A 27,907-nucleotide genomic window follows, 5' to 3' on the forward strand; every position below is an offset into this window, starting at 1 on the left:
GATACGAGTCGGACGTAGTTCGCAAACGCTCTTATTACTGTTATAAATAGATTCCGTAATAGGCAGAATATTTATTTACCTAAACCTACACTATAACCATAATACACATAGAGTCTCTACTTCTCTACCTCTCTATTTCTAGCTCTGAAATCTCAGTATGATTAAAATGGTAAGAAATCTAAATATTTATGAATTTTTACTTATTATTACAAAATTTTCTTAAAAGTAATTACTAGTGATACATCAAAAACAATACACAAAATATGATACAATAATTCCGGGATTTTAATAGGAGATATTACCCCTCTCTGGGTAATACTTCCATGAAGCTTAGTCGAATATACACTGCCAATTCCGATCTCTTCCTATAATAAGAAACCAATAGTAAGATAAGTTGCATAGACATTAGTTTCGATTTATATTAAAGAAGATTCGAGAGAACTATCAATACGCAATACATTTCCGGACACACTATTCGACCCCCCGTGCATTTTTATTTTTAAACGGCTAGTATACAAAATTATTGTTATCATTGAAGAAAAGCTTTCCCGGTTGTACAAATTAAAATTTTCAACAAGGACTTAATATGGATGTGACGTTTAGTCTACCAGTTTCAAAATTGTATCATAGTTTTTGAACAATGAAACATTTTTTATACTTACAGCATTTAATACTGAAAATGCAAGATGGCTCGAATTACGTTTCTGGGAGTATATTCACCGACTATAAATATATACATTTCCCTACTTGGTTAAATTAGTACTTGATTAGTTTTAAAATAATAATTATTTTTTCCCCTTGTCCAGTATAAGGGACCAGCAACAGATGCGAGCGTACTCGGTGAGATGATATTTGGAGCTGTGGCCATGAACTACAAGGGCGTCTCACTGAAAATTCACATTATGGAAGAACCTAGAAGGTAAACATTACCTTTGTGTTAAATCAAGAGATTCATTATAATAAAAAAACATACGTGTGATGTTTTTGTAAGGTAAACGTGACAAAAATGAAATTCAATAAGTCCTAATCGAAACAATTTTTCCGGAACTGTTCAGTTACATCTAATATTCATGCAAACCATCATATTCTGAACTACAGTTACAAAAGTTATTAATTTAAATAGGTAATATAAACCGTATTTTTAATTTACAATAGCAAATCAAATTTAGGTTTGTATTTCATAGGTCTGGGTTTGTCTAAATAATCAAAGGACGCTTGTGCAATCGAACGGTAATAAAATTTAATCATAATAACATTTATTCTATCAAAATTGTCAATTTCAAATAATAACCTACTTGTAATTACGTTACCTAGCATCGTTTTTTGTTGACATTTCCTGATTCCACTCGTACTTACTTTAGACGTTTTTTACTCTAGCAATAGGACTACCTACCCACTGTACAATTACTTAGGTCTGTCACGCGTTCTAGAGATACGCGGTGTTCCTAACGGTTTTGGTACTGTAGCATCCTAGAGTCAAACGACATCTCTAATGCGCAGTTGTGTTTTCATCCACCATAAATAATAAAGATGTCGAGTTCTTAGGTTTTCGCGATTGTTACACATAGGAAATGAAACTATTTTTCCTATAATAATAAAGATGCTTCATTTTTTTGCTAAAAAATGTCTAGTCTAGATTCTACGACCCGTAACAGGTTAAGTAAACATTTGCTGTAATAATTTTGTACTATAAGGTATATTTCCTCAGGGTAATAGTCTTGAGGGAGACTACAGGTACATGCACCTGTCATCCTGAGACATGAAGTTCACAAGTTCAACTATACATCTCATGGTGACGGTCTTTGCAGTTTAAAGCTCTGAAGTGGCAGTGATATAGTGTTCGTCCTGTCACACTATATCATAAAAAATGTGATGGTTTACCGTGAACCGTGAACCGTGAACGCACACACTCAACATAGCCCCGCACTAGGGAAACCCTGTGTCGCGGGTGCCATGGACACACATATAGACAACCACAAATTACACCCAAACTCACGAGAGAAATAATTGTAGGCCATACAAATATTTCTCCCGGCCCGGGAATCGAACCTGGGACCTCTGCGTGGCAGTCCGGCATGGTAACCGTTCGGCCACGGAGGCAGTCGGTTTGATATCGATTAAAACGTACGTTTTTTTTCAATAGGTTAATGTGTGCGAAAGTGTTCTGTGTACCAACTTCGCATCGAATAAGTCGCGTGGATAGAAAAATAAGTGAAGTAAACAGTACAGAAGACATACGACGTTATTCGACGCCTTTAAACGTGCCTGCGTTAAGAGAGGAGGGTGTAGAACTGAGTTTTACACTCGATCGAGGAGATTCAGGTTTGTATGTTATCTATAATTGCTCATTTTATGCACAATGTGTCATATGACGGTTGGTTGAGAAAAAGAACAGTAGCTATACAATGATATTTATATGGTACTAAGTAATATGCCTAGTGGAATAGGGTTGTTTTTGAAGTAAACAACATATTATATCAGAACGGTGAATATGGCGAGTTACAATAACGTTATGCTGACTGACCCCGTTGTCATGGGGGTTACGCTGAATTTTCATTTAGAGTAGTTACACGGCGACTTTAGAAGCGTTGCAAACGCGATGCAGTAGCGATGTAGTCCGTGATCGTCTACCTTTACACGCGCGCGCGATTCTAAACTGCGATGCAAGCGCGCGACTGCATCGATACACTTGGGATTTATAGGCGATTACACCGATGCGATCGCGCATTTGTATCGATCAAGTCGCGTGTTTTTGAATCGACGCAATGCAATCGCGTTCGCATCGCTGCTAAAAGTCACCGGGTGTAACCACTCTTAGATTACACATTATTATTTTTGGTAATTTGTTTTGCTTTTAATATTCAATCTGTTTTTATTATTATTTGATTTTTACTGCAATTAAGTATACTTAATTTATATCTACTATAATTCTTTAAAACAACGTTACATTTTTTACCTACTTAGAAAAGACAATTGTAATTAATGGGACATTTTGAGATTAGCCAACTGTTGATAAAGAAGATAGATAATATATAAATACTAAGGATAACCCATCTTGATTGTACGCAAAAAATGGCATTGATATTCAACGGGTTTGTGGATTTGTGTTTAGTTTGGGTTCGTTCGCATTAGTTCCATTACTTAGTTTCATTGACGAACGACTGCGGTGGAACTAGTCGGAATATCACGGTCCATCACTGAGATAATACAATGGAAATAAGTTGAATGAACATTAATTTAGTTTGTCGTTTTCATATTGACAAAAATAACTTTCGTACAAAACAATGAGCCTACGCTAACGACTTGTCTGTCCAAGAAAACAAAAACAAAAGCCAAGTTTAATGCGACTTCTGACATGAGTCACGAAAACAATTGTCGTCGACAGATGACGCAGGTAAAGTCGACCTAAAGGGTCGTGGATGACCGTTAAATTTACATAATATATGTAATATATTTACGAAGAAATATAAGAAGTTAAATTTTTGGGAACCAAATAAATATTATTAAAAAAGAAAATACAATATAGTTAAGAGCACATTAAGTTTGACACTTTGGACCGTTCTTATTGTTATTATTTCCTTAATGGTGGCACTAGCTTGAGCCAGTGTCACTTTCGATGTATGTTGTCAATGGTTAAAAGTCATAAAAAACGCCAACGTTTAGGCAGCAGCAAGATATCTTAGCAGTAGAGCTCCTTGTGAATGAGTTCGTCCAGGGAAGTACTGCCACACAGTAATGTCAGCATTACTTTGTTCCGGTTTTGAAGGGTAGGGGTGCTGGTGAAATTACAGGCACATCGGACTTGTTAACTTATGTATCAGGGGACGGGCGCAGTGGTAGTGCGCCTCAGATCTTTGCTATTTAAAGCTCTGAGTGGCACTGCAACTGTTATGGACAGGCGTGTAGCTTATCATCAGGCGCACGACTTGTTCGTACCGTCACTTGATATAATGAAAAAAAAATTGGAAGAGCTCTTCGACGGATTGCTATTGTGGAGATCATACCTGAAGTAAAATAACGGTCATGGACAAACAACAAAATAAAGCATAAAATTATTAGAGCGTATAAAATCACACGAAATCTTAATAAAGGGAGAATACACATAAAGAAGAAGGGATTTAAGGTTAATAGGCCGGGATACATAGGGAGGAAAGAGGTCATACAAGGAGGAAGTCAACTTAAGACATTCAAAGAAAATGTGATCAAGCGATCCAAACCACATCCATACAAAGATATCTAACACAAAGTTTGTAAAAACACAAGGGAACAGGAGTGGCTTAATCTCAGCATGCAGATCGTTAAAGTAGCTGCTTTACTAGCTTCGCGAAACTTAAAAAAAAAACCAAGGTTTCACTGGGATGCTATGTTGAACGTCGGCATGGTGCGTCCGTTTCTCTCACAAGAGAACTTTGAAATTAAATCTTAAGTGTTAAACTTGATGTGATCTTGACATTGTACGTAGCATTGGCCAAATGATTAAAATAAATTTCATGTGAAAAAAGATATATTACTTTTGTTATACGTCATTATATTTGAATAAGTTTTATAATTTCATCATTTTATACAGGGGATAATATGTGACATATCAAAATGCTCCACATGCTTCGGTCGAGCGCGGGTCGGCATAAGCTGGAGAGTTATAAAATGTGATATATACATAATTTGTTCCACGTAGTTCGTATTATTTTTATGACTTTCATGCGATAATACTACTTTTGGCGTATGTTCACATATGGCTTAATTATACCACGGGTGCAATGTTATCCCCGAATCATAATAAAGTAGAAAAATATTTGTATTATTATAATACAATTAATTCCCTAGTTTGAGATCTAATGTTGTGGTCTGACATTAAACGAAGATTTGTTTTTCAGGTTTCTGTGGCGACCAATCATCGTACGGCAGCGTGGGGTCTATGTGCGATTACTTCTCCATGTTTGATATCTGGGATAGAAACAATAATCAAGAAGACTTCTGTTTTCATTGTGAGTATCTAATCGCTTTTTTATCGTGTCGATGCTTCTTTTATTTTAGGACTATACTAACTAACTGCATTAGTATGTTATCATCTTCATTAAAATGATTAAGCCATTATATACGTATATATATCCCTCTCGGACGAGGGTTTAGGCTGCCTTTCCACCAGAGATGTGCGAGGTAGCGAGGTGGTGCGAGGAGTACGGTGTGGTGGAGGGAGCGGTGGCGATGTGTCAGTGTCAGTTAGTATCATACTTTCAGTAGCTCTAATAAAGCAAAATAAAGCAAAAGTTGATTATGATATCATGGTTTCATTGTAACGGCAGAATAAAAGACCTTTCCAAAAAAATATCTCACTATGTTTACGAGAATAAGATGATATGTAATTATTATCTTCGCCACTCGTACTATTGCAACCCGTAGAATAAATGATAAGTCAACGGTGCAACACTTCTTTCGGCTCCAACACAACGAGAATAATATGATAATGCCCAATATAAATCCAACATGATGATTGATTTTGACTAATCATTTATTATTGAAATATCTCCATTTTGGCTTAACTTACGGCTGGTTCATTTATATAGAATGCACAAAAAATATTCTTTCCTTAAAGCTATAATTTACCTACGTTTAGTATGTAAAAATTTATCAATGAAAACATGTTTTTTATTTTTCCTGAAATATTACTTTGTTGCGATTATCATTTTGTTCTCCGGGGATAGCGAAGTATTGTATTGATGGTATGTATTGTTCTACACAGCACCACCGGGACGCAAACTGAGCACATCAAGCAACGGTAGTTGGCAGCGACGAACTTTTCAGAACATGGCGACAAAGTTCGAGCTGGGCCGTCAGAGTTCGAACCTACTCAGCGTCCCTACTGCCAGCAGCAATGTTACTAGTAACGATTCACAAGTTAGTACATAGCTTGTACTTGCAGGCTACCTATTTGTATGATGTATTTTGTATTTTTATGACAACGAGTACATAATATAACTGTGACATAAAATTGACAACTCCCTTGTGCCTACAGTTCTTCAAAGTCGGAACGCAATAATGCTCACGACTTAGCGGCAGAAATAGTTATGGTGGTAGTACATCCATGAATGGACGGCCTCTTTCATACGGAGTAGAGCTCCGTATGAAAGAGGCCGTCCATTCATGGACGCTGCTAAGAGTGTGTTTCTTGTTTCGTGGAATCTATGTTTGTAGCTGCATTGACATGTTGTTTATTGCATACATTCTGTACCTGTATGAATTTCTCAAATAGATATCGTATACAATAGATGTTCAAACGAACTTCTTGAAGTGAAGTTCGATCACTATTATGTGAGTCGCTTCATTCGAAGATATAATATTTAACTAGGTAGTTTCCTTAATTTGCTAGGCAACACCGCACGATTGTTAAGAAAAAAAAATGTTTTGACGTTGACACTCCCTACCAGGCATCAACCGCCATTTTCTATCCTCATTCCTTTTAGAGTGGGAAGCAAAACTTACTTGGGAGTTTCAGAATTTTTACTTCTGATATGACGATGTCAAGGGAGGGAGGGTGTTGATTATATCTTCGAATGAAGCAACTTACATAATAGTGATCGAACTTCACTTCAAGAAGTTCGTTTGATCATCTATTATATTTCGTCGCTTCATTCTCGATATAATATTTAACCAGGTATAATTTTAGAGCATTCAGTTTTGCTTCTAGTTGATTATATGTGAATTAAAAACCAGAGGCTTAATCGATAACTATAGATATTATAATTTTATTAAAAATATATATAGATATGAACATATAACGGTTTTTCTCCTGAGATCACAATCAACAATTTTTAAATCGTACAATCATACAATAATTTTATAAATAAAGATTATTATTATTATTATTAATTTAGAATAGTATAATTTGCCGTTTTATTATGTTGTAAGCAAATGGTTATTGCGAACGTGTGTTCGTCTTCAGTAAGTATTAGTCTATTATAAAATCTAGTAAAGGATGTGAGATGTCGGAGTCCAACTTGCAGCCTTGCGTATGAGCTCTATCGGCACCTCAGGCGCGCGCGCGCCCGGCGTGGAGGCGTACCGCGTGCCTTGCGCGTCGAAAACTGCTGTGTCCACACCCGCCGCGCCGCATCCAACACCTGCCGTACACATCGGCTCACGGTCTGACTCGTGGATACTCTGTGGGGAGCTCTGTGTGTCAGCAAGAGCGTTCCCTGACGTCCAGTTGTCTTATTTTGTGTTACCAAAATATAATGTTTGAAAACTGCGACAAGGCAAATACTTATATTCTCTCTAAAATATGGAAAATTCAATGTGGCCTGTACGCGACAAGACGCAGACGTTTTGATTAAATCAGATATTGCAATTTTAATCGAATATCTGATTTTTGGTATGTTTTTGATTTTAATCAATGCCAGTTTGTACGCGGTGTGCAGTACAAAGTGCAAGTAAAATAACATGTGTTTTCGTAAGTTTTTCAAGAGGAAGTTCTGTGTTGAGAAACCACGTTGAAACTAATGCGAGAACGACTTGGGGATTCCAAGTATTGTGCTATACTTTGATGCACTGGGTTTCAATCTAAATGCGCCCTTAAGTAATCTTTTTATGCGGGCGTCGAAACCTGTTTCAGACTATAAAAGAGATAAAGCAGACTGTTATTATTGCAAAATTCCCACCAGAGCTTTAGGGACACATTATATTGTGTAATTGTATTTTAAGAAAGAGAAGCTAAGGGTAGTCATCGCCTCTTGTAGGACTCCGCGGGAGGTGAAGGGCGCACTGATAACGGCAGAAAGGGTAAGGCCGGTGTGCAGTCGATGAGGCCGCCTGCAATAAGATTTAATAATGATTCGCTTGAGTTAAAATATATCACGTCGTAAACCGACAGGATTTGCAGCAGGAGGAACCATGGCTGGGAAGGCCAATATGGAAAACCAAGAGTACCATTTGCTTGGTCATCAATAATTTTGCATTTCAATAATAAAAAGAACAGTGGGAATACGTAGAAAAAAATTAGAATTCCGATCAAGTGTAAAGGCATCTACGGCAAATGCATCTAGTTCCTGAAACCGAGAGACAAAAATAGCGGATTTGGCATTGGTGCGGGATGCAAAAAGATCAATCTCGTGTTATCCGAAACGTCTGACAATGGTCTGGAAGGCGCGAGAGGACATCTCCCACTCGGTGTCGGGATTAGTCTTCCTAGATTCTATATCGGCGCGATTATCTTTTGTATTTACATAATATGCACATATGCATTGTGAAATGCAATTTTTTCTATTGTCGTCTGGCGATAAACTAATGCCGGGTATAATATAATTATTAAAATCGGCTCGTAGTCGATTTCATTATCGCGGTTAACTCACGGTTAACCCTCATATATTTACTTATTAGCACATAGGTACTAATATTGTTCAAATTAAAATCAACTTGGAGTCGATTTCATTATCGTGGTTAACGCGCAGTTAACCTCGACGTAATTTTATTAAAAAAAATTACTTGACTTATTAGCACTTAGGTACTAATATTGTTCGAATCAAAATCGACTCGCAGTCGATTTCGTTATCGTGGCTAACTCGCAGTTAACCCCGACGTAATTTTATTTAAAAAATATACTTCAATAATTAGCGCGTAAATACTAATACTATTTAAATTAAAATCGACTCGCAGTCGCTTTCGTTATCGTGGCTAGCTCGCGGTTAACCCCGACGTAAATTTATTTAATAAAATACTTTACTTATTAGTACGTAGGTATTAATATTGTTCAAATTAAAACCGACTTGCAGTCGATTTCTTTTATTTAAAAAATCTTTACTATTATTGTATAATATATCTTTATTGTATAATATTAGCACGTAGGAACTAATATTGTTCAAATTAAAATCGATTCACAGTCGATTTCGTTATCGTGGTTAACTCGCAGTTAACCCCGACGTAATTTTATTTAACAATTCTTTACTTATTACCACGTAGGAACGAATATTGTTCAAATTAAAATCGACTAGCAGTCGATTTCATTATCGTGGTTAACTCGCAGCTAAACCCGACGTAATTTTATTTAAAACATACTTCGCTTATTACCATGTAAGAACTAATATTGTTCAAATTAAAATCGACTCGCAGTCGACTTCATTATAGTGGTTAACTCGCAGTTAACCCCGACGTAGTTTAATTTAAAAAATATACGTTACTTAGTAGCACGTAGGTACTAATACTGTTCAAACTAAAATCAACTCGCAGTCGATTTCATTATCGTGTTTAACTCGCGGTTAACTCCGAGGCAGTTTTATTATAAATTATCATGTAAAATGCACATATTAATATATCTGTTCGGATTTTCATCCACACATGTTGGATTTGGTTATCTGGGATAACTGGCAGTTAACTCGATGTTTTATTAAATGTAGGTTAGATTGACATTTGCGATGTATGAAAGCGAACATTTATTATAATTGCGGAAGTAGCAAGTAGCTATATTATAAAAATGAATATTTTATTTTTTTATTTTCATTAATTATGAGCGTAAGAAAAAATCTTACCTTGATCAATGTCCGACTCGTCCGATGATATTATGATTCTATAACGCCGATGACGTTTGGCATCTGTATTTTCCAAGTTTACTTTTATAATATTCGATTTTTTCTAAGTTTGTTCGCTTTGACATTTTAACGGAGCTGTGGAGGTGTGCTTGTTGCCACGCACGAAAAAGGAATGAAGGTAGAAAATGGGGGTTGATGCGTGGTAGGGAGTGTCAACGTCAAAAACTTTTTTTTTTCTCTAAAAACCATGCGGTGTTGCCTAGCAATTAAGGAAACTACCTGGTTAAATATTATATCGAGAATGAAGCGACGAAATATAATAGTTATTTTGGTTAGATGTCCACTAAACTATAAACAAGAAAAAAGAAAGATGAGCAAATTCACGCATATAAAGTTTTATTATTAATACAATTATTAATTTTTTTTTTAAATTAATCAATTTTTAAATTATTAAATAGGACTTTTTTAACCGCTTCAAAAAAAGGAGGAGGTTCTCAACTCCACTATGTTTTTTTTGTATGTGTGCTATGCGATAACTTACATTTGTAAACCGATTTTGACGATTCGTTTTTTGTTGGGAAGAGGGTACCTCCATAGTAGTCCCATTTAATTTTGAAGAAAACGTTCCACCTCTAAGTGTGGCAAACTAGGGGATGAATGACTTTTGAGGTCGGTTTTTTTAGTACGATGTACTGAGATTATCGATCTTCAAGTTATCACAGGATAACAAATGAATTTTATGTACATTTTCCAAACAATATAGAATAAAAACCGTTTATTACAACGCCACAACACAAAAATCCACAGAAAGAAAGAATAAAAAAGACAAAGCAAAAGTAAAAAAAAAAAAAATTAAATATCAAATTTGAAATTGTTAACTCAATTTGAATTATTGTCACGTGTACCGCTGTGGCGTATGCAAAAGGATGCACACGGCTAATCCTTATCGTAAATTTAAAATTTAAATTTAAATAATCTTAATAAAATGGGCTATACGTAATATCAAAATCCTTTGTTGGAAAACTTTCCTTTCCCTTTTACCATTTATTTCTTGTTCAAAACATGACAGCCTCTCTGCTTAATCCGTGGCTGAGTGTACAACTTAACACAGATTAAAATTAAAGAAAAGCTATAAATTGTCTGCTATCAACAAGTTATCTTTTGTTTACGGGTAAATAGTGATAAGTGTTTGTCACAAGAGCGGTATCAACTACAATCGTCACGTGATCGCTATCGTGGCGAGATAATTGCACCGGTCTAAGTTCATAATTTGTTATGGCGTTTTGGTTTCATGTTATTATTATCGTATAGGTTAAATTGTAAATAATAGTAAAGAAAGTTCGTTTCCATGCAGGAGGCTGCTATTTGGAGGCCTATTAAATGTTTGGAAAGTTAAATATTATACGAACAAACAATTTCTATTTTATAATGTCAAATCGTTTAAATCGATTATTTCCAAAGTGTATGTCGACCCCAATGGTTCACTCCAACCTACAAGGGGTCCATGTCATCGAAAAAAGGGACTGCTTAAGAGGTTAACGGAGGGCCACAGAGTGGAACCCATACACGGGTCGTGACCAACGTTTAGCTTCCCATAAAAGGAAAAATCTACATTATTATTATTATTAGTCCATAGCAATGCGCGTTCGGAAACGGACGTGCCACTACGCAGTGAGTTAATTACACCTAACTCGAGTTTCAAGCGGCACAAGCCGCTGCGCGTAATTGACAATGAGTTCCCAGCAACTCATTGCCAACGAGCTCCTGGCGTAAATTATACACGCTATCGACACCATGGATGAAGGCAGCATAGTGCAGATATGCAAATCAAATTTCAGTGAAGATGAGATTTGCAGTGGCAAGATGCTGCTTTTCCAGCGTCTCGGTAAAGCCGAAGTGATGGCATCTCGCCGGAGGGATGGAGGCGTGAAGAGTCTCCAAGATATAATCACGCTGCTGAAGGAGACTGACCCGGACGACGTGCCTACATTGGTGGTGAAGGAGCTGCTCAAGCTGCCCTCCGTCACGTTCGACCACGTCGATGTTACTAGGCTGCTGAAGGACATTACGTCCCTGAAGTCTAGCCTAGCCGAAGTACAGTGTAAATTAGAGGCCTCGGATAATATCATAACTGAGCTGCGTACCCAAGTTGCGTTATTAAGCAATGCTGTTTCGGTATGTAGGTCACCAGAAGCCTCTAATGTAAACACACGACGCGGAGCAGCGCTGAATGCCTCGGTCAGCAGTTTCGAGTCGGTACATAATGCGTCACCATTCGTTGCTACCACCGCGCATGATGCGCCGCCCCTCTGCCTCGGTGGAAATGTCTACCCGCCACTTCGAAATTCGAGCGGCGGCAATCGGCTAAGGATAAAACCGATCTCTGTGTGCCTGTCTCTGAAGTTGCAAAACCACAGAGGCAGACGGTCTAGTGCAACGAGGATGGCTTTACAAAGGTGGTGAAGAGGAAGAGGAAGCCCACCAGCCGTAACCAGTGTGGCACAGCTCCGACAGGACCGAACTTCCTGCTGCGTCCGGCCGTACCGACGACGTTGATGTACCTGTCGTGGCTGCATTACTCCACGAAGTGTGAGGAGATAGTGGAGTATATCAGGCATTAAGCCAAATACACCTTGAGGGTCGAGCGGTTGAAGTCTCGCCGCAACGTGAACTTTAATTCGTTTGTGGTGAGAATACCGACCGAACATCTTTCGACCTTCATGAAAGAGGAATTTTGGCCGAAGGGTGTCATATATCGGCGATTCCGCGGTCGGTTACCTGACACCAGATTGCGCCGCACGTCGCCGATAAGTGAAATCGTGTAGAGTAGTGTTTATTATTATATTGTATGTATGTTAGTTTTAAGGTATATATAATATAGGTGTATTTTGTTTTTATATTGTTATGTATGTTAGCCTATAAGGTATATATGTATACATGGGTCTTTGTTACCTGATATAAATAAATAAATAAAAAAAAAAATTAAAAAAATTACAGATTATTTATAAAAGACATATAAATTACCTATTAAGCTCTTAAAAATTTCACAACAAACAACGTATTGTATAGAATTTAACATCAAATTGTTTTTTTATTTATAAAATATGATACTGGCGCTGCGTCAGCTGTCAAAAAATTCAATATTATACTAAAAATAATCCAGCATGAACCCTGTGATAGTTCATAAAAATCTACAAGACATAACAAGTACCAGTACCCTTGTAACATAATCGGTACAAGGGTACCGATGTGCACTAATTTACGTATTTCATGAACTATTTTATAAGCCTTACTTTTAAATGAATAGCTTTTGTTTAAGTAAATACATTAAATTGAATTAAAAATAACAAATCAATTTTATTTGTTAGAAATGAGAGTAAAAACTTTTTTTTTGATTCACGTATTTTTTTACAACGTAAAGCAAAGCAAACAAAATAAGACTAGTAACGATTCACAGGTTAGTACATAATTTGTACGTGCAGGCTACCTATTTGTATGATGTCTTTTGTATTTTTTGTGACACCAAGTAAATAACATAAGCCTTAAATAACAAAAATCTAGCGAGTACTGCCACTGCACCCATCACCCTGTGACATAAAATTGACAACTCCCTTGTGTTTATAGTTCTAAAAAAATCATTACACGTGATTTAGATCCGAAAAAATTGTGTTATTTCCTATATAACTAATACGTTCCTCTTGAAGAAACTTTGAAAAGTTTTGACACATTTTTATCAGACTACAATGTTCTAACCTGATAATTTTTTTTCACGCAAAAAAAGACAAATAATCCATTTTAATGTAAATCTAATTTGTTTTTTAGGGAAAACGTAAATATAAATGAAAATAATACATCTCTAAACAATTTTCAAATTTTATTACGAAGAATACACACGTTAATTATTTCCATCGTTTTCATCATATATTTTTTTCGAAATAAATCCTTCATGTGCTTCTAAGCAATTATTGAAGTTTTTATTCTTTTTTATCCTGTAAAGATGGTGTTGTATCCGGCGGGGACGTCGAGTTCCTATTTTAAAACAGCAAGTTCAATGTATAAAGCTACACCACTAATGACGATATCAAATTCATCAAATACACGTGCGACTTATCTGAAAGAAAGACACACCTCTAATACTTACATAAGCAGTAACGTCAATAAAGACAATCGTCTATTTCCGATCACTACTCTGGACGCGTTAAATTATATTCTTGTGACGTTTATTGCTGTTATTATTGGGTGACATCTTACGTGCTCTTACCATAACAGTCTTGGACTGTCTTTGGCTCAGAATAATATTAGACTTTGACTTGTGCACACCTCTGTAATCGTTAAATACTTTGCTACGAAGTTTGCTCTTAATTATGTCATCTCTACACTGGTGACAGAAGTAATGGGATGTTCATCGTAATCGGGCATAGAGAACAAATTATAGGAATTAGTTCGCTTTTCAAAGTTGTTCAATTGTGTAATTGCGGAGATCGGTGGTTACCGTATGGGTTACATGACTTAATTTCGGTGTTGCAACGTACATTTGTGTTCTTTTTAAATAACACCCTCTTTTGTTACAGGTATTTTCAAGCAGTTCGGCAAGCGGTACTAGTGATAGTCTGACAAGCTCCGTGTTCAACGTTCCACAGAAAAAGAATAAGTTAGGGCTGGCCCTTCTCATCACTGTTAGCGATTCTTCAGAGATGTGAGTACATGTCAATGTATTTACACAATTAGTACGCACGTCACTTAAGTATGGATCGTGACACTTTTATATCTTGTGAATTGAACAAAACACCGTGTTTTAATTTTCAGTAGCAAAACACGCGTGGTATACTCCGTCCAATCATTTATTTAACTTTTGACAGCTCGAATTCTAATCAATTAGTGATGTCCTAATGAATTTCCAGTTCGATTTTTATATAACAATCGATTTCATTTATGAATGTGAGCGGGGTCCAAAAAGAAGATATTGTCTTATTGGGATCCTGATGTTGCGTTTGACAATTTCTGTACTCAAGAATTAATAATTAATATTAATGAGGATTGAAGTGATGATTGCCGTTCAAATCCGACATCAACAATCCGACGATTTATGTAATACAATGAAAATTTATTGTAATTATTTATAATGTATTTCATTTCATTATAATTTATTAGACAGGTACCAAAATTTATCCACTTGAATAATCTTCGGTACATAATGTGTTGGCTCGATAAATATCGGACCTAAAGAGCATGTCACTTCACTAAAATTAAAAAATAAAAGAGTTCAGGAAGTATTACATTTTTTGTCTATGGTTGCATGTCAATAATTATGGAACTTTGGAGGCATGTCAAAAGTTAAATACATGGTTGGATAGAGTATAGGTTGTTTTACTTACGGCATATCGGAAAAACAATCGAAGACTATGAACACGGCCTTAGAACTCTTCTAGTTCTTCATGTCCCTGTGCCTGAACAGAGGGCATATAATAGACTGATACCAGGCGACTGATTACTACGTAATATTATACAGTCTTATTTAAACAGGGATGAAGTTAGAAGATGCGTAGAACACTCCCCGCAGCTGCAAGCTTTAGTCTGCAGGTTGCGATTGGCTACTCTAGCGGCTGGTGCAGGAAACACTTTTGTGTCTACGCTACAACACGCTACTGTGGACGCCGCCAGATGGTAAGAATAATTATTGAAGTATATGTTTATAATACAAGTATATATTCCTTGAGACAGATGAGCGTGGCTAGTACTTTTTTGCTATTTCACTTTGTTTGCATTACCTAATATTATATTTATTATTTTATTTTTTTATTTTATGTATTTCTTCTTTTTAACCGGCTTAAAAAAAAGGAGGAGGTTCTCAATTCGACTGTATGTTATGCGATAACTCCAGTATTTGTGAACCGATTTTCATGATTCTTTTTTTGTTGGAAAGAGGGGGTATCTCCATAGTGGTTCTATTTAATTTTGAAGAAAATCATCCACCTCTAAGGGTGGCTGTTCACGCATGAAGATTCATTTTATAAATAGCGCAGAAATTTTATTATAAGCAGCAATGGTTGATTTTCCTATTCTCCATTTCAAGGCTATTTATTCTCTCTCGATATACTTTGAGAAGTGAGAACCGATTTTTATTATATTTTAGTGGCTAACTAGGGGATGAATCCGGGTTTGCGCACTACCCGGTAACCGATTTCAATAAAACATGGTGATTATATGTAATTCCACGTACTTTTAAGGTTTACTACCATGATATTCTATTTCCTATAAGATATTTTATAAGCATGATGTTTTAAACCCAATATAAAGATCTGCAAGAGGCACATAGGAAAAAATAGTAACAGCTGCTGGTTCAACCCATAGCTCACTTGGTAGAGCAGTAGCCACGTTAAGGCAACAAACACAGGTTCAAGTCCGGTCAGATCGAAGGAATTTTTCTTTGTGTTTAATAATTACCTAATGTTTTCATTTTAAACGAAGATTTATTTCCGGATCGATTATACGCTTATTTCTTAATATTTTTCTTTTTCAAATAAACTAACGTTTTAGGTTCTGTACAGGTTCCATGGTCACATGTGACTCAGTTAACAAATACACGCAAAATAAAATCCGGAAAGTATAGTTTCATTTCCAATCCTATGAACTAATATTATTATATAATTGAACTAGATCGTCTTCCCTATCTCATTGCAGTATTAACGGCCTCGTGGCATCGTTTTACTAATAATGATTTTTTTCCAATTGTTTTTACTTTACTCCAGTTATGTGTCGACGAGTATGTGTAGTCGATGTTATTATGACTTGTTCTTTGCAGGTTATCAGACCTGCTGTATGGGCCGCGAGTACCGTCGACGTGGTTACTCCTTTCGAGGAGCGACGGTCGCCGAGCCACACGCCAAGCAGACGCGTTGCTGGCTGACCTCTGCTCCGTGCTTTCTGTGGCAGACACCAAGCATACAAACTTGTGAGTATGCTTATATCACTCTTCTCGTGGAGTCCGATATTTTTCAAGATACCAAGGTCTATGTTGGCGCTACGGCAAAAAAAGCCGTTTAAAACCCTTAAAGGTTGCAAAACGCCTATAAAGAAATTCGTAAGATTGCTCGATCCGTAGTTCAGTTGCTAAGAGCGGTAGTCACGTTGAGGCGACAGATGCTGGTTCGAGTCCAGTCGGCTCGAAAAAATCGTTTTTTTGTGTGTTCGGTTTTTATATTAAAAATAATAACATGCTGGTGAAGTGTTTTCCCAAAAAAACATGAATATCGTGGTAATAAAAACATTGCGATATTCAATACAAATAAACCGATATCTTGTTTGCTTTGCAGACTTGGGCAGTTTTTAGCTGTTTATTTTGTTTATTCATTCATCATTCAATCATTCATTCATACCGCTTTATTAAAAATTGACTAGACCATCGGTGTTCACTGTCAGTAAATTTTCACTTTTGTATTGTAATCTACAGCTGGTCAGTTGTTTCTGCTTTTGCGCCACCGTGTTCGGATGTGTGCTTTCCTAATCTAGTCACCCCGGTCATCACTACCACACTACATTCACATGAAAGCAATTGGCACTACGTATATATGTGTATACATTTAATTAACAGCCTTTTCCCTTATGTATTACATATATGTATAATAAAAGTATATTAATGCGTTATCCAATTTCGCCGTTAAATGCAAATAAAACCATTTATTTTATTACATACACAGAGAATTCACGCGCCAGTTCCTCGATTTGTAGGAATGTATTTGCAACGTGAAATAAAAATAAATAATGTAGTCATTAATTTCTTCTATTGGATCTCCTCCAAATGATAATTAACACATCATTTTGACTGTTTTGTTAAGACGAGCTTGAAATATAACATTGTTATCTCGCAATAGGGCCGCCTGTCGTACCTGTCTTTTGTTTTGTTTTGTTATATATTTAGATAGATAGATAGATAGTTAAAACGTTTATTGTCTTGCATCAAATACACAACAATATAATAGAGTAAATTGATTAAAAGAGACACACAGAAATCAAAATAAAAAAATAACATTATTGTTCCTATGTGTTATACAGAATATTTGTATTATAATATTTTACTGTGTGAACCACGCCAGTAAAAAAACAAGGGCAGGGCCTTAAGACTCGATTACTATCAGAACTGCTGAAAATTATGAAATCTTGATATGATTGATTGGTTTTGATGATGATCTTGATATGATTGGTCGTAGTTTCTAATTTTAAAAGATGTAACAAATTTAAACTTTATATAATTTAAACTTTACCCTGTAGGCATATCGTTGAAAGTTCAATACCTATTTATTATTACAAATTGCGTTTTGATTTTATATTAAAGTTTCATTCAATGTGCTGACATCTAGCGGCACTGGCTGAAACACTACGAACGATTAACGTCTATTAACGTTCTCCAAAAAGTCGACCACATTGCAGCATTATAAGGTTTATTTTAGTTTCTTATACATATTGTTGCACTTTAAAGTAGTGTAAAATTAAGTATTTTTCCGCGATTTTCAAGGTTTTCCGCGAGAGAATTGCCACGACCATAACGTACAAAGCGAAAATGGCGGACTGTGCTCAAGTATGCCGAACTCCGCAAACTGTAGGCAGTTGGCACACGTAGCACACCCACTAAGCACTTCTGCTATATTTATTGTTCTGTGGTGTGAACCCAGTTAACATTCCACATTTTTGCATCGATTTTTATGAAAAGTGAAATTTGACAATAGTTTACCAAAATAACCGATTGCCAGTAAAAAACTTAAAAAGTAAGGCTAATTATTAATACAAAGATCGAAAACTCAGAAAAAATTCCTTCGATCCGGCCGGATTCGAACCGACATCTTCTAGCATACCGTGCCAGACGCTATGCCAACTAAGCACGGCTAAGGCCGGCCGTATCCAAGGATTTTTTCTGAGTGTTCGATCTTTGTATTAATAATTATTACAAACTAGTGGAGTAATTTCACATAAAAAATAATTGAATATCAATTCAATAAAAAATTTGAAGAATGGCTAAACTGAAGGATTACATTTAAAAATTTTTCACCATCATTTGCAAGTTATTCTAGTTCATTACAATCGTTCTCCTTTTGCCAAATGATTAACATTTGTATATAGACGTATCGATTATGCAACAACATATTGCTTAAAAAATCATATTTTCCTTATTGTTACCCTTTTGAGCGTGATCTTAAAATCATGTGATTGTTTTCGTTGTTAAGAACTAGCTACCTAATGTTACGTTAGGTATACATGCATATAAAAACGATATAAGACGTTTATTGCCCCTGTATCTATCACGTGCTTTCTGTTAGTCATTGTTGGTGTAACGCTTAGTTAATATATTCAAGTCATATGATTTCTAGTTATTGGCACAGTTTTCATTGGAAGGTCAACATTCGTAGCTGTCGGTTATCATAGCCTTTGCGTCTACCGTGAGTTTGGATAGTTACTAAAAACACTGTCACCTTTGGTGTAATAAGGCCACATCTTTGTATTATTGTATTTTTTTTAACAGTCTTAAGTTATATTGTGAGGTATTTCAGGCTTATCCATTCGTTGCCGGACGTTCGGTACTTAATTTATTTTATGTAGTTCGTATTAAATAGTACTTTTGACATTTAATTGCCCCCGTGGCCGGACGGTTCCCATGATGATCTGACACGCAGAGGTACTTATACGGGTTCGATTCCCAGGTCGGGAGAAATATTTGAATGGCCTACGTTTATTTATCTGGTGAGTTTGGGTGTAATTTGTGGTTGTCTATGTCACCCGAGATACAGGGTCTTCCTTATGCGTGACTGAGTGTATACTTTATTTATTTATTTATACCAAGGGTACGATTTGATAATTTTGTATGGTAAATTACACACCGCTCTTAGCCGTCACAAAAAAGAACTAAAGTTTTCGATTCTGTCAAATATTACAGTTGATATATTGTTCTCTATAGTAGAGGACGATTTTTAACGCATTGGGTCGCTCCGCCGCTATGCAGTTTTATTAAAACATAATGGGAGTTCGATTCTCGGTGTAATAACATTCGATATTTAAGGAAATGAATTATCTAAATTAGTTTTTGTTTGAATGTAATATTATCCACAATCCGGGTATACCCAGTAGGGCACTACATCCGGATATTCTTTAAATTTTGTCATAGTATAGGAAATTCGTCAATGTGCAAATTTTCTGTGTCAAGTACATTAAGGAATACAGGTAAGCTTGTACCATTTTTATTAAATAAATAGAGACGAAGTTGCATGTCTAAATATAATGCAATTTCCTTCACGTGATGCTTATCATGTCTAAATAACTCTTTCGTGACGTTCATTAATTTTTTAGCACTCGCTGACAACTCGACGAAAGAAGCTCGAATGGAAATTCTTTGAAACTATTTATAACTTCATGTTTTGGTAGACACTTTCATACACGACATTTACGTAGTATTTCACGTGATTGCCTGCTAACTAAATTGGACGTTTACAAATAGTTCTACTAGTTGTGTAACATCGTGGGTGGAAGATAAAAGATGCTACTTTAAAACCGTTTTAACAAGGCACAAACCGATTAATTAGTTGATTTATGGTGAGAGGTTTTGGCACCCGGCACATGTTTTGTTTAAGTGTATACATGATAAAAGATATTAATTTATATTACATTTGTGAAGTGGAAACTGATTTTAAGTACTAATACGAATAATTGTTTCTTTGTTTCAGTTTCATCAGCACACTTCTAACTCACGTCCTAACGTATCACCTTGGCTGGGTCACCACAGTCAGTCCTTACGATACTCCGATTCCGCAGAAACATGGTCCAGACTATCCCAGTGCCTCTAAAAGAACTTACAACGCACTTTGGGCTCAGCTTAGCGATCTCTGTGGCAGCATCGGCTTCCCACCTCGAGCAGCCAGGACCATCATCAGCGGCACAACGAACGCGCAATTTGTCAATAGACTACTTGTTGTTCTCACATACTTCATGCGCTCCGGTGACATCAGAAAAAGTAACTTTGAATTTCGAGACTGTGTGGTCAAAGAAACTAAAGTTATCAGTGTAAACACACCCGAAATGTCAGGTCTGAGAAGAGTTACCACAGTGAATACATTCAGAGATGGGATTCATGGGAAAACTTTGAACGTGCCGTCGGTGAATACTCTAGTTAGTGATAGTAGTAGTAGTCCAACGTACTCAACGTTGGTTGCGAGCGACACTTGCAGCAAGCGCTCCGCGACTCTCGCCAGTCTCGGACAAAAGCTCTCTACTGGGTCAAACATCGCTGTCAGCTCTAAACCCATGACCAGCCAACTTAAAAGAAATCCCACGATGATGCTCTCGCCACAAGGTTCCTCGGGTTCTAGTCTCGATTCATCGGCGTCTGAGGAACCAGAGCCGGAGCAAAAAGTTGTCTTCGTCCTCGGCGATGACGAGAAGTTAATCGGCCTGAAGAACAAGTCCAATGGTGGAAAAAGCGTGAAACGGTCTTCCAAGGTGCACAATGAGCCCGTGAACCTGGAGGGAGACAAACAGAAGACTGACGATGTCTGTTCCAAAGAAAACTGTGATCAAAAGTCGAAGAACTCTGGTAGTCCTTCGAAGTGCTGCGGGCAAACACTTCAACATTCCAAATTAATAAAACATTCCGGTTTTAAGTTCGAGTTCGATAAGTATCCTCAGATAGTCACTAATTATATGAAAAGTAAAAACTTAGAGATTCTAGATAGACATTATATCGGTAAGCCGGGTAATTTGAAGCTGGATAACTACCAGTTCGATCCGATGGTAGTGCCGCCGATACCGGAGGAGAAGTGTGAGATTTGTTACAAGTGCCAGCAAATGGAGTCTATGTTGCAAACGCCTACCAATGCCTCTGAGATGGAATACATGAATGACATGCCGCGTCAATCCGAGCCGCAGTTCGCTAAAGTGTCGATTGTTAACGAGCGAGATGAGAATCGTGAGATTTCGCCGAAAACGTTTGTGCGGAAAAGAAAGGAGAACACAATAGTAGTGAACATCAAGAAGCAAGAGGAATCGAAACCACTGTCGAGTGGTTCGCCGGAGATGAGTAGGCTCGAAATACGGAGGGCGGAAAGAGCGAAAGAGAGGGAACGCGAATTGCAAGTGAGACAGGTGCTGGAGTTCCCGATGCCAAACATACGCTCCGCGCCGGAGAGAGACAAAATCCAGACGGGGTTCGACGCCACGCTGCTGGGTGGCGTCACCGATCACTATGTACCTGATCTAATTTTACAAGGTAAATTATATTTTGTATCACCTAAAGTTATTATAATTACAAAATATCTGGAAATGTTCTGTCCAGCACTGTATGTTATGTAGTCATGGTAAATTGTTTTTTTTTTATAATATCAAGGTACGAGACGAACGAGCCGTGTGCCTGAGGATAAACTACACGCCTGTCTATAATAATTGTAGTGCCACTTGGAGCTTTAAATCGCTAATTAGTCATTTTATCAAATGTTATAGGTATGGTATACCTTGATACCAGTTGAAATTTAACAAATTTAAATTAATAAATGTAATTTTTGTTTTTCAGTAATACATCGTCACATTTAGATGCATTTAGATGAAAAAAATGAGATAATAAAATAATAACGTTTATATTTAAATAAAAATTAGACGTAAGGTAGTAATTATATTAACATCTTTTAATATCGAATTAGTACAGCTTTATTCAAACTTTATTGAAAAAAAAAAATAAATTAAAAAAGTTAATTTTGAGAAAATATAAAAATTGTAACAATGAAACTTTGATTAAAACAAAGTTCTATGAATAAAAAAAGGTTTTCAAGTAATTTTTTAAGAAAAGAACGCAAACTCAACCTCCGTGCTCCTATGTTAGTAGGAAATTAAAAGAAATGAATGAAAAAACTGACAGTCGACTATTTTTTTCTTCTTAATTTTAACTAAAATATAAAAGTAAATAACCAGCCAGATTTTTTTAAAAACACTGCATTCTCTTGGAGATACTGTTCCATTAAATGTGCTAGTGCGTGAAGCTAATCATTCAAAAATGTCCGTAACCGACGTTTGGCATAAAATTTTCCGCTTTTAAAATGTTTAGGACAACAACACTATTTTTTTGATGAACAAGACGAAGAGTCGCGGAAAAACCTAGTAAAATTAATAATATCCTGGTCCAATTTGTTTATAGTGCGTAAGTAAGTTTGTGGTCATCCACGGACATTACTTGAAGACTTCCAGGGGCCCGTCCAGGGGCCCGTTAGGTAATAACCAAAAGTTATTATATGATTAAATGAATTTCAGGAACAATAGCAAGTCCTCAATCATGGGAGACGGAGCTTAAGCGTGACCTGGATCTAACGTCGTACCTGAACAAAACATTAGAATCGCCGGTCCAAGCCGTCGCCATTATAGGAGATACTAGCACTTGGTAAGGGCATTGCCAAAATCGTCTCACTGCTTATTTTTTTAATTTTATTTTATATCGTACAACAACAGAGACTACAAACTCAAAAGTCACAAATTTGCCATTCACGATTTTTAAAACTATAGTGAAACGAAAACTTTATACTGAAGGTTATTATACAGCTTCTGCGTACTTGGATGATAAAAATACATAATAGGGATCCGTTTACGTCTTGCAGAGTGTCTCCATCTATGTATGTTTGAAATAAATATTCTAAATGATAAGCATGTACAATTTTTTATTTACAAAGAACAAGATTGCTAGAGTTTCTTGCTCGTTCTTCTCAGAGGAATCTGCCTTACGAATGAGCAGTATAGTTTAATCAATATAACGATTTCAAGTGTAATTTACTTACCTATGAAATAAAGATTATTTGACTTTGACACAACATTTATATTACACAAATATTATAATAAAAGAAAAAATATTTAAGAAAACGACAAACATTAATTTTTGCTTAGGCTAAAGTACAAAATTGTTTTGAAGCACTTAATACTACATGAAAATATCATGCTGCGAACATATTATCCTATAATAATATTATAATGAAAAATGATTTTGTAGGAATATAAATGGAATATATTTTATTTTTAAAGGGAGGTCCGTGTGGTAGGCCGCGATTGCGGCACGAGCGGGATGTCTTCTCTTGTTGGAACCATGTTGGATGCACTGCCGGCCATGTGGAAAGCCAAGGTTCCCGCGCATCAGGTATGGACAAATATTTTTATCATAATTTATTTTAAACTATAATATTATCGAAATTAAACAAAACAATATATAATTGTAAAGGAAGGACGAAAGGTTCATGATTAAATCACGACAGTAATATTAACGTTTGTTAAAATTTGTTATTATGAGTTGTGCTTTTGAAAGGAAAAAAAATATATAAGTGAACTTAATAAGAACATCATAAGGATGTATTTATTATACATTTTATAAAACTTTTGTTGCCATAAACTGTTTACGCTTCTGCACATTACTATATGTACAATATTTTTAACGCACATTCACATAGCCTCGCACTAGGGAAACCCTGTATCGCGGGTGCCATGGACACGCACATAGGTAGACCACCACAAATTACACCCAAACTGACGAAAGAAATAAATGTATTTTTATGTTTTATTGTATGCCGGGAATCGAACCCGGGACCACTGCGTGGCAGTCCAGTGTGGTCACCGTTCGGCCACGGAATCAGTTATATAGTTCTTAATACTCACAAAAGCTTTTCTTTTTTTTCAGTGTCTACTATTCTTAGAAAGTAAGCTTCGTGAATTCTGCGTACTTTCCAAAACTTTAGCCGACATGTTGATGTCCACCGACCTATGTGACATCGCGACTTTGACAAAATCCCTCAATATTGGTGTCAACGACGTGCCCTTGTTGCTAGCTGTAGCTACAACGCATACACCGCAAGTAGCTCATAGATACGGCATTAGTTATAGATAGATTTTGTTGGAAAAAATTTCGGCTTATTTACAAGACGGTACAGTATTTTCTAGAGTCCTAACTTCGTAATCATTCGAGTTGTGCGGATTTGCATTGCTAACCTATTTCATTACAATGTATTATTTACAGGGTTAGAAATTATAAATATATATTTTTTGATAATTTTCAAGGTAATTATCTGACAATAATAATCCGATAATAATCCATGGTGATTCCTAGTTTTGTCACATTAAATGACAAACTAATTAAACACGAAGAAAAATCTTTGGGAGAACGATTTGTTTTGTAACTATTTTTGAGATTGACATTTGACACGTTTGGATACGTCTCGGATACAAACACATAGCACAACATTGCTAGCGGTACTATTTTTGTTGCTCCAATCAATTTTATAAATATCAAGTTATATTTATCAAAGTTATTGTCGTGAATCATTATTTCACATTTTTCTCCTTAATCAGTTTGTCACTACAATTAAAAATTTACTTAACCACTTGTCTGAAGTAATGTAATATAAATAAGGTGTCAATTCGGTTTGCAGTGTTTGAAATATGTTGGCAAATGCAATCATCGAACTCGAAGAGTTCCGAAACTTCGACTTCAGAAAATTATATGACGCTTTATGATAATACATATGTATATAGGGAGGTAGCTATACTACACAAAACGACATAACGTCGCCTTACTTTCTCAAAATCGTATCTTAAAGCACAAGTTACTGAAATGCAAAAAATGGATTGTATATACAAACTTTTCTACAGTTACAGAAGGAGCTGATTTCACATCACATTTCCTTTATATTCACTCACTGGCTTTTACCTATTCTTAAAGTAATGCATCAATATAAAGTTTTGCCTTCACCTGAATAATCACTCATTATAAGATATGAATTTGAGAAAGACAAGACAAGTTCACCGCTGTTTATTGTCAAAATGTGTACCATCATGCACCATATCGACACTTTTTATATGTTTTCATTATTTCATATGTTCGTGAGAAATATTTCGACACATCCGAAGAACATAGTCCGATGTGATTATATAGCGAAAAGAAAGTAAGTACGTTACGAGAATAATTTCGTTATTCAGACAAGGCCTATTGTAAAGGTGTTTTGAGGATTTATATATCTTATTTCGTTTCGGAAATATAAAATCATACAAGTCGATCTGACAACTACAGCGAAGAAGAACGACCGAAATGTACTATGTCGAGAGAACAAGTAGTCTTGCACATAGGTCTTTGTTCTACGGATGAGACGATTTCTTAAAATAGAATTTTTAAGCGGTGAATTTTTATGCTTGTAATTTATGCCCCATAATTTACACTCTAAAAATAGAATTGTAATTGGATTACCTAGTTCCAAAACTGTATTAATGATTCTGAGTACTTTACCAATAAGTTTATATAAAAGTCAGTGAGTCTGTCTTTCCAAAGCTGTATTCAAATAATTGGAAAAGAGTTAAGGCGAGACATTGCTCTGTGATTTTGTTGTTTAGCTTGAGATTATTCTGGTTTGTGATGTGTATCTTATCGAGTCAAGGGATTGGTGCAAACTAATAAACATATAGTAAAGATCGACCAAAAAATTCGGCCTTTACTCGGCACCAAGTCCGAGGCCAAGTTTAACTTATTGATGTAGTAATTTTTTCTAAACCGGTTTAGGTTTAGTTTTCTGAGTGGTCCAATCAGCGTTAAAGTGTTAAGCATTAAAAATGTGTTTATTTCTTAAAATTCAACCTCATATCAATTGTTTGTAAATAAATTTTAGTTGCAACAAAAAGTACACTGTCTTTAAAGTGCTCATTGTAAAAATATTTCAAGAACCAACACAAACACGTGAAACGTTTTAATTACGATTTAAAATTTTTTGGTCCATATTTACTAAGTAATATGTAGTTGTAAGAAGCGACAAAAAATATTGATATCGGATTGTTACTGATTTTGTTGTGTGTTGTACGTAGTTAACTAGCATTAGGCCCCTGACACAACGAAGGCTGCGATGCGGGCTTCATTCATAGATAATAATATTGTGAACGTGTTAAACGATTCCGTACAAACTGCAAGAATTTGTTTACGCTCCAACGCCATCAGCTTCCATACATTCATCGTAGGGAGCGGTAACATGTTCAAAATCAAAATGCTTTCAGCTACATGAGGCCAGCCTCGTTAAAATATGTTTTTGTCTTTTTTAATTTAGGTAAAGCGTAAAAAAATATAACAAGATAATAATACCTACTTTTGCACATATTTTACGAGCTTTTTGTAAAATACTAACTACCTCGCAGGACTATATTACTAATATCTAAACAACAACTTTTGTTCCGCGACCAAACCAAATACCAAGACAAAACGTAATAAATTTACCAAATATAAACTTGTTAAGTTTTTGTTGCAGTTTGTCACTTTTTAGATCTGTATTTGGTAGTAAGTTGTTCAGGGAGTCGATCGAGTAATAATTTTGATTATGGGTGCTTTCTTTTGTTACCGCACATGTTTATATGTGATAACCCTCACGGTTTAGAGCGATCTATTTAAATATTATTAAAGAACGAACGAAAGTAAAATTTGAAGACTTATTAAGTCATTGAACAAAAGTTGTTGTTTATAATGTTAATAATGTTACTCTGCGAGGTTGTTAATGTTTTACAAATACCCTGTATGTGTAATCCTGGCTCTCCAGTTAGATTTGGGCTTATTGGATTGAATATTCTTGTCCTAATTTCTTCTGACGTTTCGAACATGATGGTAAATGTTATCACTATCGCATCCATTACAAAGTAACAAAGAAATTTATTTTAAATAATGTAAAACACGCAACAAAATCGGCCTTATTATATTGTTATTTTTTTCTATTCTCTTTCTTTTATATTTGTAACGATCAAACTTTTTCATAGATGCCAGTTGTATTACATTTTTTGCTGATAAAGCATGGCAGATTTATAAATGCATACCTAGTATGAATTATTGTTATAAGTTTTTTACATTATAATCTAAATTATATTAACAGATGTAGTTCTCTAGCGATTGCAACACATTGGAAATGTCACTATTTTTTCGGTTCTAAAAACCGAATTTGGTTTTTTCAAACAAACCAACCATTCAAGCTCTTTGTGGAGCCCATGGTCACGGTTCACTGAGATGGTAAAGTCATCAATTATGTTATGTGTAATGTAATGTGTAATATGTGTAATGTCAATGTAAACCAAAAAATGAATTCTGAATTATAGGTACAAATTGATACCTTCAACATTTCGATACCTCCAGTGAACACTGTGCCATCTTAATTTTTTGACCTGTTCTGTTTTTATTTTCTTGTTTGTCCCTTTTTTTGAATTTTGGTCTCCGTTTCTTTATTTAAAATTAACTAAAAATTTTCCAAAAAATAAAGTTGCCGTAGCGTTCATTACGCTACGGCAACTTTATTTTTTGGTCATATTCTGTTATTTTTGTAAACAGTCAAATTTATTTACTAATATTATGCTCCCCAAATTTTGTGCAA

The 27,907-nt window shown here is 35.7% G+C and overlaps 1 protein-coding gene across 2 annotated transcripts in view; it reads left to right on the forward strand.

Annotated features, from left to right (window-relative positions):
- Positions 1–27,598, forward strand: part of LOC113236807 (folliculin-interacting protein 1) — a 42,077-nt gene extending 14,479 nt beyond the window's left edge. For both annotated transcript variants that reach the window (XM_026473001.1, XM_026473002.1), the window contains exons 3-13: positions 807–919; positions 2,144–2,322; positions 4,875–4,985; positions 5,741–5,895; positions 14,090–14,214; positions 15,042–15,182; positions 16,321–16,470; positions 20,228–21,765; positions 22,797–22,923; positions 23,556–23,667; positions 24,202–27,598. In XM_026473001.1, the coding sequence (XP_026328786.1) occupies positions 807–919; positions 2,144–2,322; positions 4,875–4,985; positions 5,741–5,895; positions 14,090–14,214; positions 15,042–15,182; positions 16,321–16,470; positions 20,228–21,765; positions 22,797–22,923; positions 23,556–23,667; positions 24,202–24,408 (2,958 nt within the window). In that variant the 3' untranslated portion in view covers positions 24,409–27,598. The remainder of the gene's footprint in view (positions 1–806; positions 920–2,143; positions 2,323–4,874; positions 4,986–5,740; positions 5,896–14,089; positions 14,215–15,041; positions 15,183–16,320; positions 16,471–20,227; positions 21,766–22,796; positions 22,924–23,555; positions 23,668–24,201) is intronic.
- The last annotated feature ends 309 nt before the right edge of the window (positions 27,599–27,907 follow it).

This window comes from Hyposmocoma kahamanoa, unplaced genomic scaffold, assembly GCF_003589595.1.
Source record: "Hyposmocoma kahamanoa isolate Upper Pololo Valley unplaced genomic scaffold, ASM358959v1 92, whole genome shotgun sequence".
NCBI classification, from domain to species: Eukaryota; Metazoa; Arthropoda; class Insecta; order Lepidoptera; family Cosmopterigidae; genus Hyposmocoma; species Hyposmocoma kahamanoa.